The 15800-nt window shown below is 43.7% G+C and overlaps 1 protein-coding gene across 1 annotated transcript in view; it reads left to right on the top strand.

Annotated features, from left to right (window-relative positions):
* Positions 1–6417: 6417 nt before the first annotated feature.
* LOC141105838 (transient receptor potential cation channel subfamily V member 6-like) overlaps positions 6418–15800 on the top strand; it is a 72999-nt gene continuing 63616 nt past the window's right edge. The window contains exons 1-2 of the mRNA XM_073595968.1: positions 6418–6685; positions 10662–10759. Of these exons, the coding sequence (XP_073452069.1) occupies positions 6594–6685; positions 10662–10759 (190 nt within the window). The 5' untranslated portion in view covers positions 6418–6593. The remainder of the gene's footprint in view (positions 6686–10661; positions 10760–15800) is intronic.

Genomic DNA, 15800 nt, shown 5'->3' with positions numbered 1-15800 from the left:
AGCATGGTGGTGGCAGCATCATGCTGTGGGGGTGTTTTTCAGCTGCAGGGACAGGACGACTGGTTGGAATCGAGGGAAAGATGAATGCGGCCAAGTACAGGGATATCCCAGATGAAAACCTTCTCCAGAGTGCTCAGGACCTCAGACTGGGCCGAAGGTTTACCTTCCAACAAGACAATGACCCTAGGCACACAGCTAAAATAATGAAAGAGTGGCTTCACAACAACTCCATGACTGTTCTTGAATGGCCCAGCCAGAGCCCTGACTTAAACCCAATTGAGCATCTCTGGAGAGACCTAAAAATGGGTGTCCACCAACGTTTACCATCCAACCTGACAGAACTGGAGAGGATCTGCAAGGAGGAATGGCAGAGAATCCCTAAATCCAGGTGTGAAAAACTTTTTGCATCTTTCCCAAAAAGACTCATGGCTGTATTAGATCAAAAGGGTGCTTCTACTAAATACTGAGCAAAGGGTCTGAATACTTAGGACCATGTGATATTTCAGTTTTTCTTTTTTAATAAATCTGCAAAAATGTCAACAATTCTGTGTTTTTCTGTCAATATGGGGTGCTGTGTGTACATTAATGAGGAAAAAAATGAACTTAAATGATTTTAGCAAATGGCTGCAATATAACAAAGAATGAAAAATGTAAGGGGGTCTGAATACTTTCCGTCCTCACTGTATATTACAATCACACAAAACATTTGCTTTTCTCACAGAAAAAAAAAAATTAGGATTGCCCCACATCTGGCAGGTTAAACAAGTTGACAAAGGTAGCCTGAAGGTTAGGTCAACTAATTAGATTTATTGGAATAGTTCAGCAAGAACCACAGGTTCCACCACTGACCATTTGCTGACAAAGAAATTCTCTCCCAACGTCTGATAAACTATAAGATTATTCCTTATAATGATTAATTGCAGTGATATAGAAGTATTTACTTATATTGCAGTCAATGACACTATGGCTCATATAACCAAAAATAGGATGTTAGAAATGTCATTCTTTGAAAAGTGCTTAAAGAATAAAACACCTCTCTAATCTACTGTATATTATTTACTAATCCAAAATTATATAGGTAGCATTTTATATATTATGAATGGGAGGTCATGCTGAATAACAAAATATTTAAGAATAAATAAATAATAAAATAGGGAAATAATAAAAAAATTAATCATGAAAAAGCGCTTTCTCATAATTAGGGATGAGCCAAACTGCCCTGGAATCAATGGGAGATGAATTTGCAGTATCAAAAATACCCATTTTCTTGGCTAGTCAATAAGCAGGCTTGCTAGCAAGCACTACCCTATGCAATTTTTTTTTTTTTAATAATATATATATTTTTTAAGACTTACATGAAGTACGTTGTCCTCCGGAAGATTTACCACCGTTCATGACCAGAACACTTTTTGCGATACGGCACCGCGTTACTTTAACTGACAATTGGCGGTTGTGCGACGCTGTACCCAAAAAACATTTTTATCCTTTTTTTCCCCACAAATAGAAATTTCTTTTGGGGGTATTTGATCACCTCTGGGATTTTTTTATTTTTGTGCTATACACAAAAAAAGACCGACAATTAAAAAAAATTCAAATAAAAATATTTTTTACTTTTTGCTATAACACATACCCAATAATAAAATTTAAAAAATCAAATGTCTTCATCAGTTTAGGCCAATATGTATTCTTCTACATATTTTTGGTAATAAAAATAAGCATATATTGATTGATTTGTGCAAAAGTTATAGCGTCTACAAACTTTGGGATATTTGCATTTATTTAATTATTTTTTACTAGTAATGGCGATGATCAGTAACTTAAAGCGGGACTGCGATATGGCGGCAGACAAATTGGACACCTAACTGACACTTTTTGGGCACCAGTGACACTAATACAGTGATCAGTGCTAAAAAATATGCACTGTCACTGTACTAATGACACTGGCAGGGAAGAGGTTAACATCAGGGGCGATCAAAGGGTTAACTGTGTGCCTAGCCTGTGCTTTCTCACTGTGTGGGAGGTGCTTTGACTAGGGGAAGGCATTGATCCATGTTCCTGCTTTGCAGGAACTCAAGATTTATTTTTTCATTTCTTTTTTCAATAATGACTGCACTAATGATTTGGCCTCTTGGTCTTTTTTAGTCACGACAATCGCTGCCCCTAAGACCACTGGTCGCGCAGTTCTTGGCCTTCAGTGAGCAGAGAGTGGTGACTGTCAGTCATGGCTCTCTACTCTGCCCCTCCAAGCACTCACTGGAGCTCTGTGCTGTGGAGGAGGCAGGAGCAGCTTACATCTGCCGGTCCAGGCATCTGATTGGATCCCAACATTAAAGTCAGGATCTCTTCAGAGCCTGGACCAGCTGAGTGATGTCAGCTGACATCGGGCTTTAACCCGTTTTTGGCTGAATATGGGTCACACTGAGTCACACTGGAGACACAGCAGCGGCTGTTTCGGGTCGGTTTGCAGGCGCTAATATTAGCGCAATAGCGCCTGCAAACCGCCCCAGTGTGAAAGGGCCCTTAAGGAGGGGAGAAGGAGAACTTATGCTCAGATCTCCTAGGCCTACTACTGCCCTGGTGCAGTAAATGTACTGTGGCTGGGCAGCAACCGGTTAAACAGGTTTGTTTTGTGCCTAGAACATGTGCATTACAATATGTACAGTTGTTCCCAAATAGAAACCACATTCACAATTAGAATTTAGTTTGTTGGAGAAAAAAATTGTCCTACAGAGAAAATATACTCACATTTTCTTTACATTCATGTGAGCACATTTTCTCAATATATATATATAACTACTAGCAAGAATGAGTCCCTATATTTAAAGAGCACCTGTCGTTTCAGATCCAACATGGCAGCGGGCATCCACTCACCTGCTGCCGCCACATCCCTCACCTTGTTGTGTCATTACTGTATATGTGTTATTGCTAACAGTGTACTATTTTTCATATATAGTGATGTCATTTCATCCCATTGGGTCTTGATGAAACCATATATCAGCGAAACACATTTTTGACCGGAGACCTACACTACTGTATTCTTATTTTTGTTATGTTGTAGATACTGCTTACTACCTGTGATGTATATTTCGATTTTCCGGTCTCCTGTAGCAGGGTATCTAACCTTAGGACCTGCCAACTCTTTGGGTCATTTGAGGGCATTCTTTTTTATTCTTCTTTTTACCTATCTGTTTTTAAAATGTATGATAAAGCTCATTATGTTTTATAAATGTTTGTCATCTCCCATGCTGAGCCAGTAAAAGTGTTTTTTATGTTGGGCTTGCCTATCCCAGTCCACATTTTTTTCTTTACAAGAATCTGGTCCTACCACATCTTTAGTAAGCCATCCAGTTCTGGTCACCAATCCTCAGGAAGGATGTTCTGGAACTGGGTAAAGTCCAGAGAAGGGCAACAAAGTTAATAAGGGGGCTAGAGGATCTCAGCTCGAGGAACAACTTCAAGCAGGGGAGGCCTGGCAGCTTTAGGCCTGGGGGGCAAGTCCAGTCAAGTGGCCCATAGAGCCAGTGGTGGCAAAGTGATGGATTGGGGAAAACAGTCTAAGGTTTTCCATGGTCACGAAGGTGGGGAGTGGACAACGTGGCCCTCCTTGGCCCCTGGGGGACTTGTACCACCATGGCCTCCAGGAACTAAAGAGCATGGACCCCTGATATCTAGGGATGTGACCCCCTTAGATCTCACGGGTTCATTCTGTGATCTGTAGTTCTTCACTAGTTGGGAGCTGGGGTGTGTGACACATCCTGGGCTCTGAGGTGTTCATGCGGGGACCTGTGGTCCTTCACTTTTGGGGGGTCACATCCTTAACAGTGAAGGACTACAAGTCCCAGCATGAATCCCTGAGATCTAAGCATATGACCCTCTTAGATCTCACAGGTTCATGCGGTGACCTGTAGTTCTTCACTAGTTGGGAGGGGGGCGGGGGGTGTGACGCATCCTCAGCTCTGGGGGGTTCATGCTGGGACCTGTAGTCCTTCACATTTGGAGGGTCACATCCCTAAAAGTGGAAGACTACAAGTCCCAGCATGAACCCCTGAGATCTAATAAGGTGACCCCTTAGATCTCCCGGGTTCATGCTGTGATCTGTAGTCCTTCACTAATTGAAGGGCCGGGGGACACATCCTTAGCTCTGGGGGGTTTAGGATGGGACAGTGGGACCTGTAGTCCTTCACTAGTGGGGGGGTGGTGTTGTGTGACGCATCCTGAGCTCTGAGGGGTTAGTGATGGGACCTGTAGTCCTTCACTTTTTGGGATCACATCCCCAAAAGTCCCAGCATGAACCCTGGCTGAGATATAAGGATGTGACCTCCTGCTCTGATGCCAGCTTATGCTCCCATGACATACATACTCCACATGACGCATATGTTCTAATTCATTCACTGCTCCCTACCTCACCTCACGCAAGTTGACTTTGGAGAGGTGCTCTGGCACAGTCAGTGACAGTTCTCTTCACTCAGGCAGGCTCTGAGGCGCATGCTGCTGCACAGGAGAAGAGGGAGGGAGGTGGAGCCAAACAGTAATAGGCGCAGAGGAGGAGGAAGATCCTCCTCCGCTCTGAATGCTGGGGCCTCGCTTTTCTCCTCGGGACCATGACATCACTGGTTGCTAGATGCCAACCAGCAGGCGATCTTAGCAACCAGTGCAGACGATAGAGGCAAGCGGTGGAACAAATGGGCCAGGTCACTCTGTAAGTAAAGCAGAGCTGCTGCTGCAACGGCCTTTTCTGGGGTATCAAATTGGATCAGGGGGAAATTGCTACCCTGCCGCCTGGCCCAGTCTGCCCCTGACTACAAGCATTAGGTTCCATGCACACTAGCATTTAAATACTCCTAACTGCTCCTAAATGCTACTAAGGCTCCATGCACACTAGTATTTTTTGTAAGTTAAAAAACACTGGAAAAAATGCTGGATGAAAAAAGACGCTGATAATAGCTTTTTGTAGTAGCGTCTTAGCAGCGTTTTAGGAGCGTTTGGGAGCGTTTAAGACAGGGGTGCCCAACCTTTTGAGGAGCGAGGGCCACTTTAGTGACTTGGTAACCAGTCGCGGGCCACAATGAGTGGAGCGGGCAGATGACAAGTCCGTATTCACTCAGCATATGCAGAACAGACACGGGCACAGCCCACTCTACTCTATGGGCCCTCCGATCTGATCTGCCCAGACAGATATGGATCTCCTTCTGTTTTTTTAAGTGTATCAGATTGGAGATAGACGGGTGTAAACAAACACATCTGATGCTCTATAGATGTTAGGGGCATTTAGGAGCATTCAGCATTTTTTTCTGCTTAAAAAACACTCAAAGAAACCCTACAAAAACAATTATTTTTCTCCTGCTAGACGTGAAGCTCAAAAAATGCTTATAGCCTAAATTAGTGTGCATGGACATATAGGATAACACTTTCTTAGTTTCTAGGAGCAGAAAAAATGCTAATAACAGCTTCTAGGAGATTAAAAAAATGCTAGTGTGCATGGAGTCTTAAACTTATTTTTCCTGGAGATATGGGGAGGAGATATGACAGCAATATACAAATATTCTATTCTAGCATAACGAGAAATCTATTCAGTCTCAGGGAGCTTAAAAAGACACGGGGCCACTCAATGAAGTTGAAGGAGAATCGGTTTAACCTTAAACTGCTAAAGGGGTTCTTTACTGTCAGAGCAGTAAGAATGTGGAACTCCTTTCCAGTGGTGTCAATGGGAGTGTCAATAATTAAAAAAAACTCTTAGATGGGCATCTTAATGAATGCAATATACAGGGATATGGGACACAATTTTGACAAACACACACACACATATACACATAGGTTGAACTGGATAGACTGGTGTCTTTATTCAACCTTACCAACTATGTATGAAAAATAGATTACAGGGCCATTAAAGTAAAAGTCCAGGCTTTTCCTAACTTAGCTTAAACCTGCTTCCACTCCCCTTCCCCAGCGGCCAGCTTCAGGGGAGAAGTCCCCGACAACAGCTGCAATGCCTATACAGTGATGTCACCTATAGGGTCACAATGGGGCATCTGTTGTTGGCTGTCCCTCCTCTCCCCTATAGCCACTTCTGGGAGCCAATCACATGACAGGACCAGAGTGCCTTTAGAATAGGTAAGTGTACATATCTTCCTTTCACAGTATAATTAAATTAGGAATTAGAAGGGGGGTGGGAGCAGGTTTTAGCTTAATTAAGAAAAGTCTGGACTTCTACTTTAGGTAGTGGAAGAGTATGGATTCTTTTTGGAGAATAAGAATATTGTTTAGTGTCACTTTAGGATGCAAATAGTTCTTCAATTCCATTTTAGATTCTTATCTTTATTGCACAATTGAATAGAAAGTCCTGTGGTTTACATTCCAGACACAGGAAAGGTTGAGGCTACAAAACATGTCCCAGTTCAGACTAGATTAACAACTGAGCAGAGGAACTGGTCTGGTGAGGCTGGGGGCTGGAGGTGTTCAGGTGAGACGTTGGACAGGTACAAGGCATGAGAAAACAGCTATACTGTCTGTTGCTATGTCTTTTGCTATTTATCTCTTTAGACACCAACATATAATGCCACTTCAAATGGTTCACACCAGATGACACATCAGAGATGCTACATAGGATCACACAGGACATGGGGACATGGACTATGAACTGTCTGCAGTTGGATGAGGAGAAGACAGAGCTGGTTCAATGGAAGAGGTACGGTAATGGAGATATTCCCGGTCTCAACGTAGGAGATTCAGCTTCCTATCTAATTTTGAATCAGTGTTTTCTCTGGATAAAGTTTGGCTTTAATTACAGGGGGAGATTTTAGATTTTAACTGACATCCCAGGAAATGTTGACTCTGGAGTGGGTTTTCCCAACAAGAACCGTACCTTAGCTTTTCACTTTTCTATATGTCATGCCTAAAAGGAAATGATCACTTTGCCCATTCAGAGCAAGCAAGGTCTACTTACAAATCTCAAGCCCCTTACTACTTCTCCGCTGCATTAGACCCCTTGTCTAGCAGGGCTTCCATATATATTGGAGCATGTGGACTATCCACCATGTGAGAGGGCTTGGCCTGCAGTGGCCTATCGTCAGGCCTGGACGCTGTGACACTGGGGGGCGGGGTAGTGAAATCATCCAATTCGGTAAGGTTTGACACTAGACCTTGAGATCTTGCAGCAGTTAGACGGCAAAGAAGCATTAATTAGTTTGGAGGGAGGGGCTATCAGAAGACATGGTCACTTTAACCCTTTCACTGCCAGAGCCGTTTTTGCATCCCTGGGTCCAGCTAAGTGGGGGATCGAAGCCCCGCTCGTCCCCCCCTCCGCTCGGTGGCGCTGGCATTTTAAATGTTGGCGCCCGGCTGTGGCTTCACAGCCGGGCACCCACTGCGCATGCTCGAGCCACACGCCGTCACTGGCCCCGCAATCATCTGGGACCGGTCACGTGTCCCAGATGATTGACAAGAGGGAGGGTGGAGAGGTGATCTCCCTTCCTGCGCCGAGGGAAGTGACGCCAGGAGCCCAGGCACCGGAGGAGGCAGACTACGAGGGACCCCCTAGCAACAGGCATTTAGAGGTGAGTAAAAAAAAAAAAATTTTCTCCAAATTGTTTTTTTTTAATCTTTTTTAAACACATTACTAATTTTTTGGTGTGGAACTCTACTTTAAGCCCCCTGTTCACACTGGCGCGACTTGTCATGCCATTTGACGGTTCAAAATCCCATGGAAAGTCACACCCTATTTGTGCCTATAGAACAATGCAAATTGCACCGATTTGAAAATGTTTCCTGCACTATTTTTGCCGATTTCATGTGAGACTTGCATTGACATCTGTACATGAAATCGCGCAGATGTTGGCAAGACACACATGAAATCAAACTGACCGGTGGCTTTGGAACCGCGCTGAAGTAGCGCAGTAGCGCAATTTCAAAGCCACATTCATTGTGAATAGGGGCTAAAAACATTAAAAGAAAAAGTCCCAAAACCAACAGCAACTAATGTAGGATTTTTTAGGTACCACACCAAAAGATACTATAAAATCTGTAAGCTTTATTCAAAACATTGCATCAAAATGATTAATAAGAAAACTCCCAAAGGGGCAGGACAGCAGACAGAGGTAGAAAATATGCTACTGTCTGTCATATTGCAGATTAACATACAAACGTGGTATAACAATAATACGACGAGGGGCAAAGAATATTGTCCCCGAATCGATGTAATATTCTATCAAGGATGCCAACACACAGAAATCTTCTACACGTTGCACAGGACAAAGTTTGCTTCTTCAGGAATAGACCATTGTTGTGTGTCTACAATTATCAAGATAAAAAAAATACATATTAAAGCGGAGGTTCCGCGACCATTCAATTTTTTTTTTTTGTAGTCATTCAGACACTTTCACAATCATAAAGTAATACTCACTGTTTGGGTGTTTGAAATCTGCTGCTGTCCATTTTCGTTTGTAAGAAGTAGTTATAAAAAGTGATCCTGGCTGTTCCCATCTTGCTTGTGGGCATGTGAAGCCCACAAGCATTGATTTCCGGGATCCGGTGAATGCTGAGCTCCCAGCATTCACCGCTCTTTCCCGCGCATGCTCAGTGTTTACGGTGAGCAGCGCCGTAAACTTCCGGGTTGCTATCACAAGGGGCAGCATCGTCGAAAGTTCCCGTTTCGAAATCCAGCGAGAACTCGTGGCAGGCCTCCGCAGTGACTCCTGGGAACAATGACAAGAGCTCCCAGGAGACAGTGCGGCACACAGGAAATGACGGAATACCCGCAAAATACCCGCCCATATCTGCAGTGGACACATACAGGAAGCAGAGATGAACATGAGAAAAACACAGGTACACTAGAAAAAAAAAAAAGTTCTGTTTATAACTGAATACATTGCTGTAATGTGATTGAGCAAAAGTTGTAAAAAAGGGTGGACCTTTGCTTTAACATTGCTTCCAATAAATACATTATTCTTGTATCATTGTGGATTTTTCAGACGTGTAGTTACCTGTTATACCTACTGAGAACATTCAACATATACACTATATTGTCAAAATTATTGGGGCGCCTGCCTTTACATGCATATGAACTTTAATTTATTTATTATTACTATACAGGATTTATATAGAGTCAACAGTTTGTGCAGCACTTAACAATATTAGGGCAGACAGTACAGTTACAATACATTTCAATACAGGAGGAATCAGAGGGCCCTGCTCATTAGAGCTTCCAATCTAGGAGGGAGGGTCAAGTGATACAAAAAGTAATAGCTGGGGGGGGGGTTGATGGATAAAATTAAAGTACAGTTGTTAGGTATGGGCAGGATAGGCTTCTCTGAAGAGGAAGGTTTTCAGGTATCATCTACAAGCAAACAGAGTAGGAGATAATCAGACAGATTGGGGTAGGGAGTTCCATAGGATGAGAGAGGCTCGGGAAAAGTCCCGAAGGCGAGAGTGGGAGGAGGTGATGAGGGAGATAGAGAGCAGGGGGTCTTGGAAGGAACGAAGAGAACGATTGGGCTAGTATTTTGAGACTAGGCTAGTGATGTAGCTGGGGCAGAGTTGTCGATGGCTTTGTAAGTTAGTTGTTAGTATTTTGAATTTAATTTGTTGTGTGAGCGGGAGCCAATGGAGGGATTGACAGAGAGGGGTAGCGGACACTGAGCAGTTGGTAAGGTGGAGGAGTCTGGCAGCAGAAAAGCATTGGGACACTTTCCTTTACACACGCATGAACTTTAATGGCATCCCAGTCTTAGTCTGTAGGGTTCAATATTGAGTTGGCCTACTCTTTGTGTCTATGGGAATGTTTGACCATTCTTCCAGAAGTGCATTTGTGAGGTCAGGCTCTGATGTTGGACAAGAAGTCCTGGCTTGCAGTCTGAGCTCTAATTCATCCCAAAGGTATTCTATCGGGTTGAGGTCAGGACTCTGTGCAGGCCAGTCAAGTTCCTCCACCCCAAACTCGCTCATCCATGTCTTTATGGACCTCAAACACACCTCCAAGACTGGCTAAGCATGTCTCCAGACCTAAACCCTATTAAACATCTATGGGGCATCCTCAAACGGAAGGTGGAGGAGTGCAAGGTCTCTAACATTTACCAGCTCCGTGATGTCGTCATGGAGGAGTGGAAGAGGACTCCAGTGACAACCTGTGAATCTATGGTGAACTCCAAGAGCGTTAAGGCAGTTCTGGAAAATAATGGTGGCCACACAAAATATTGACACTTTTGGCCCAATTTGGACATTTTCACTTACAAGCTGTACACTCACTACTTTACATTGTAGCAAAGTGTAATTTCTTCAGTGTTGTCACATGAAAAGATAGAATAAAATATTTACAAAAATGTGAGGGGTGTACATATATATATATATATATATATATATATATATATATATATATATATATATATATATGTACAGAAGCCTGTTAAGACGGTGTTAAGAGGAGCCTGTTGCTTCTCTTAACACTGTCCACTCACAGGTTTTGGGAGGGACAAGACCTATAACTGTCACTTAACTGCAAAAAAATAAACAAAAAAATCACCACCCCGGCCAGACACGGCTGTGCTGCAAAGCAGACCTGTGAGTCATTGTTCGAGTTTTTCTTTGAAATATTTATTCAATGATACATATAAAAGCTCTTATATTACCTACCCAGAATTACATTTTAGAAGTACTACTTTTTTGTTTAGGATTCACGATATTCCGCTTCTTCGGGCCGCAAAAGAAAATGATATCCAACAACTGAAAGAGCTTCTGGAAGATGAAAAATGTGACCCATTTCAAAGGGGTAAGTGATAATATTGTACAGAGCAGATGACACAGGAGACGTGGCTTAAAGCTGAGCTCCAGACGCACAAACATTGATTTATATATACACAGTGGGTATAGAAAATAATCACTCCCCCTTTAAAAGAATCACATTTTGTTGCTTTGCACCCTGAAATGAAGACAGACACAGTTTTTGTTTTATCCAGATGTATAAACGAGGGCCACTTATAACATCCAAGTAAAATATATAACACCAACATGTTAGAAGCAAATTAAAAAATTAAAAAAAACAGAATCATTAAGTTGGAAAAAGTATCATCCCCCTTATATCAGTATTTTGTTGAATCACCTTTTGCTTTAATTTCAGCCTTTAGTCTGTTGGTACATCTCCACTATCTTTGCATATCTAGACTTTGCAATATTTGCCCACTCTTTGGGTCATTGTCATGTTGGAAGGTAAACCTTCTTACCATTGCCAACTTTCTGACAGAGGGCAGCAGATTTTCCTCAACAATTTGAAAGTATTTTGCCCCATTTATTTTTTTTTTCTATCCTGACAAGTGCTCCAGTACCCGCTGCAGAGAAACGCCCCCATAACAGGATATTACCACCCCCATAACAGGATATTACCACCCCCATAACAGGATATTACCACCTCTATGCTTTACTGTAGGAATACAGTATAATTCAATTTTAGTCTCATCTGACCATAACATCTTTTTCCGTGTGACCTCAGAATCTTCAAGGTGTGTTTAAGGTGGTCAGGTGAGACTAAAATTGAATGATTTGGCTTCAACACCAAGCGATATGTCTGGCAGAAATCCAATACAACTCACCATCCAAATAACATCATTCCTACAGTAAAGCACAGACATGGTAATATCCTGTTATGGGGGGTGGTAATATCCTGTTATGGGGGGTGGTAATATCCTGTTATGGGGGTGTTTCTCTGCAGGGACAGGAGCACTTGTCAGGATAGAAGGAAAATGGATGGGGCAAAATACTGTCAAATTCCTGAGGAAAATCTGCTACTTTCTGCTAGAAAGTTGTCGATGGTTTACCTTCCAACATGACAGTGACGCAAAGCACACAGCAAAAAGGACCACACAGTGGTCAAAGGAGAAAAAGGTGAATGAGCTTGCATGGCCAAGTCAGAGTCCAGACTTTAACCCCATTGAAAATCTTTGGAATGACTTGAAGACTGCAGTCCACAAAATGGTCACCATCAAATGTAACCGAACTTGAGCAGTTCTACAAAGAAGAGAGAGGAAATATTGCACAGTCTAGATATGCAAAGTTAGTAGAGGCACATCCCAACAGACTAAAAGCTGGAATTAAAGCAAATGGTGGTCCAACAAAATACTGACACAAGGGGGGGGGGGGGGGTGATCTTTTTTTCCAACTCAGTGATTCTGTTTTTGAATTTTTTTATATTTTTTCTGACATGTTAGTGTTATATCTTTCACTTGGATGTTATAAGTTGCACGATCAAATACAGATGGCTAAAACAAAAGCTGTGTCTGTCATCACTTCAGGCGGCTGCAAAGCAACAACATGTGAACATTTTAAAGGGGGGTGATTCTTTTCTGCACCCACTGTGTGTGTGTATATATATATATATATATATATATATATATATATATATATATATTAGAAGGCCAGTATGGTGGCTTGAATTTATGGGAGGAGCCCGGTGGGTATTTAAGCTGGCCGCACTCCCTTGCGCTTTGTCGGTTCCAGCGACATGTCACTGGGCCGGCTCATCCCAGCTCACCTCGTGTTCGTGAGTCTGTTCCTTCCATTACACATGTCTTGCAGCTTCCTCGTACCTGCTCTTCATGGGTGGTTCTTGCTCGCTGTTGCAGGTAGAGTTCGTACCTTTTTGTTCATACGTAATGTTAAGATTCATTATGTTTCCTATCCTGCATCCCTTTCGTTCTTAACTGCCTCCGAGTTGTTGACGGTCGTGTCCCGACATCATTCGGCACTAGGGTGCCACCTCATCCCTTACACTGGTTCTATGGCTGATTAAGATGGTAATTAAACTCACTTGGTGCCTTGCCTGCATTCAATTCGCCACAGAACCTGTGTGATTAATATGTGTTCAGGTTTAAAGGGATGAGGTGGCAACTCTATTCAGCACAGGTGTAGTAGATTTGTATGTCCCATCAGCCTTGCTTGTCATCCTATGCCACAAACATACGTTTCATTCGTAGATCCAAGCCTCTGAGCCACCGTCAGTTGTTGTCCGATTTCACTCGATACAGGCTTTGTTGCTCATAGGATTCACAGTCTATGGGGTTGCCGTCTCATCCATTTGGAGATAAGCATGCATTGTTTGTACAGGTTCTGTGGCTGATTGAGGTGGTAATTAGACCCACCTGGTGGCTTGTCTGCACCTAATTAGCCTGGGGGGGTTGGGTGGTTGGTATGGGTTTGGTTTAGAGTAAGGGGTGGCATACACACTACAAACGATTCGTATCGCTATCACTTCATATTTTAACCAATTTAATTTACCCTACTACTGATTCGTATCAGATATGTTGCATACCTACCACAGTCCGATTCAAGCCTAGTCGTGTCAGTGGCACAATTGTTCGCATCAGACACGTCCTGCACCAATTCATACCGCTCACCCCCATACCCTACAAAAGATTCGCTGTTATGTCATTTTACTCACCGATTCATATCACTTTCATGCCATACGCATCTCTCCGATTTGAGCCTAGTTGCCTTGACGGCACAACGCTTCGCATCAGCCGCATCCCACACACCAATTCGTAGCGGTTCGTACCATACCCTACAATTCGTTATTTATATCATTTTTTCTGACTGATTTTTATCACTCACCCCCATACCCTGCTAACGATTTGTTGGTTCACTCACTGGTTCATATCACTTCTTGCCACACGCATCATTCCTATTCAAGCCTAGTCGCCTTGGCGGCGCAACGCTTTGCACCGATTGTTAGCGGTTCGTACCATACCCTACGATTCGTTATTCATATCATTGCTCTGACCGATTCGGATCGTGTCAGCAGCTTTGTGCATCACACTCCAAACCAAACCTAGTCACACCGGCGGCACAACGGTTCGTATCACTCGCATCACACACACTGATTCGTAGTGGTTCGTACCATATCCTACGATTTGTTACTCATATCATTGCTCTGACTGATTCGGATCGCGTCAGCAGCTACGTGCATTACACTCCGATCCGAACCTAGGCGCATCAGCGGCACTACAGTTCACATTGGATACATGCCGGACTGAGTCATACCGCTCACCCTCATACCCTACAAATGATATATTGTTATGTCATCTATCACTTTTGTGCCATATGCATCACTCCGATTCGAGCCTAGTCGCCTTCCGCTGCACATCAGTTGCATCCCACACACCGATTCATAGTGGTTCGTACCATACCCTACGATTCATTATTCATATCATTTCCTGACCGATTTGGATCGTGTTGGCAGCTACATGCATCACACTCCAAACTGAACCTAGTCACATCGTCGGCACAACGGTTCGCAACACAAGTATTTGACACTCAATTTGTTACACTCCCTATCATGAATCTACGTTTCGTTACGTTTGCCATTTTCACAGTTCATTCCTACACATACAATTTCCGCTATCCTTTTCTTTTCGCCTATCAGTAGGTCACCTTTCTTGCAAATGCTGCAAAAATACACATCTTGCAATCACTACCAAAATATGCATCTCAGCATATACCTATTGCATTTGCTACAAACATGCGTCTTGGCATAAACTCCTTGCGATCGCTGCAAATACACGCATCCCAGCAGTTGCCCATTTTGCAATCGGTGTAAACATGCATCTCAGCCTAAACTCCTTGCAATCGCTGCAAGTACACGCATCTCAGCATTTAGCCATTTGCAATCGCTGCAAAACATGCATCTCAGCTTAAACTCCTTGCTATTGCTGCAAACACACTCAGTGGCACTCACACAGCCACACTTAATCGGCCACTCGTCTCCAGTAGCATTCATATGAGCCACTCATTATTCTCCGTCTGTCTTTCTCCCTCAGGTCAGTTGAGTTCAGGTTCCATCCTGTACCAGGTTGGACGTATTTCCCCCCAAAAAACAACTAGAAAGACACAAAGATTGCATCATCACCAGGGCCGGTCGCATACAAGGGGGACAAATAAATAAAAACAAAAAGGGGAGTAAGGAGTCTTGTTGCACCCCTACTGCAGGTGTTCTTCGATCCTAACCAGGACCTCACTACTAGAGCGTCAGTCAGGTGCATAGTTCACGGGCTTCTCTATCACATCATTCTGCAGCACCCTTTCACTATACCGTTACTTCACATACATCATTGGACGTGCTCTCCAGGCGTTAGCTACTGTCACATATATCTATACATGACACTCTCTTTTCGAAAGGCGACCCTTCACCTCGCAGACAAGGTCACTTAACAGTAGGCTTGCTGGCAGTGCAAGTGTTAGCAGGCCGAGCATACGTCACCCACTACAGACTGCAACATTCCTACGTAGGCATACCAGACTTCACGCTCCAGTACGCCCTGGGGTTCTGGTCTTCAGGTTTGTGCTCGCCACAAACAGGCACCTGAGCGATCGGTTATCTGGCCACCTTGGTCGTCTCGTGGCCCACCTAGGTCGCCTCGCACTCTTCTGAGTTTTCTAAATTCTCACTCTACGTAGTTCTGCCACAACAGAACACCGTCAGCTCCTGTCTACGCTTATCATTCCTTTTCCTATTCTTCTCCCCTTTTTCCTCCTCTCTGAGTTTTGTCTTTATCACTCCGCTCTCTATCCTACGGCTATGACTCCTCTTAACATGAGCACCCCTGCCTAGCCAGAGCCATGCCGTAGGCTGGCAGCGAGCACTTCACACCTGCCCCTCTATCAGCCTCCGCGGGCTCAGAGTGCGGCAGCGTACAGTCCCTCAGGGGATGGACCACAAACGCATTTCTGAGCTGAGAAGCAGGGATATTCCCTTTCCCACTATGGCCAGGAAGGCAGAGCTGTTCTGGCCCAGCACCCAGCAGACATCCCTGCAATCCATCTCT

This window comes from Aquarana catesbeiana, linkage group LG08 (assembly GCF_042186555.1).
Source record: "Aquarana catesbeiana isolate 2022-GZ linkage group LG08, ASM4218655v1, whole genome shotgun sequence".
Taxonomy (NCBI): Eukaryota; Metazoa; Chordata; class Amphibia; order Anura; family Ranidae; genus Aquarana; species Aquarana catesbeiana.
Note: the sequence above shows the minus strand (reverse complement) of the source record. Positions and strands in the feature narration are given on the sequence as shown.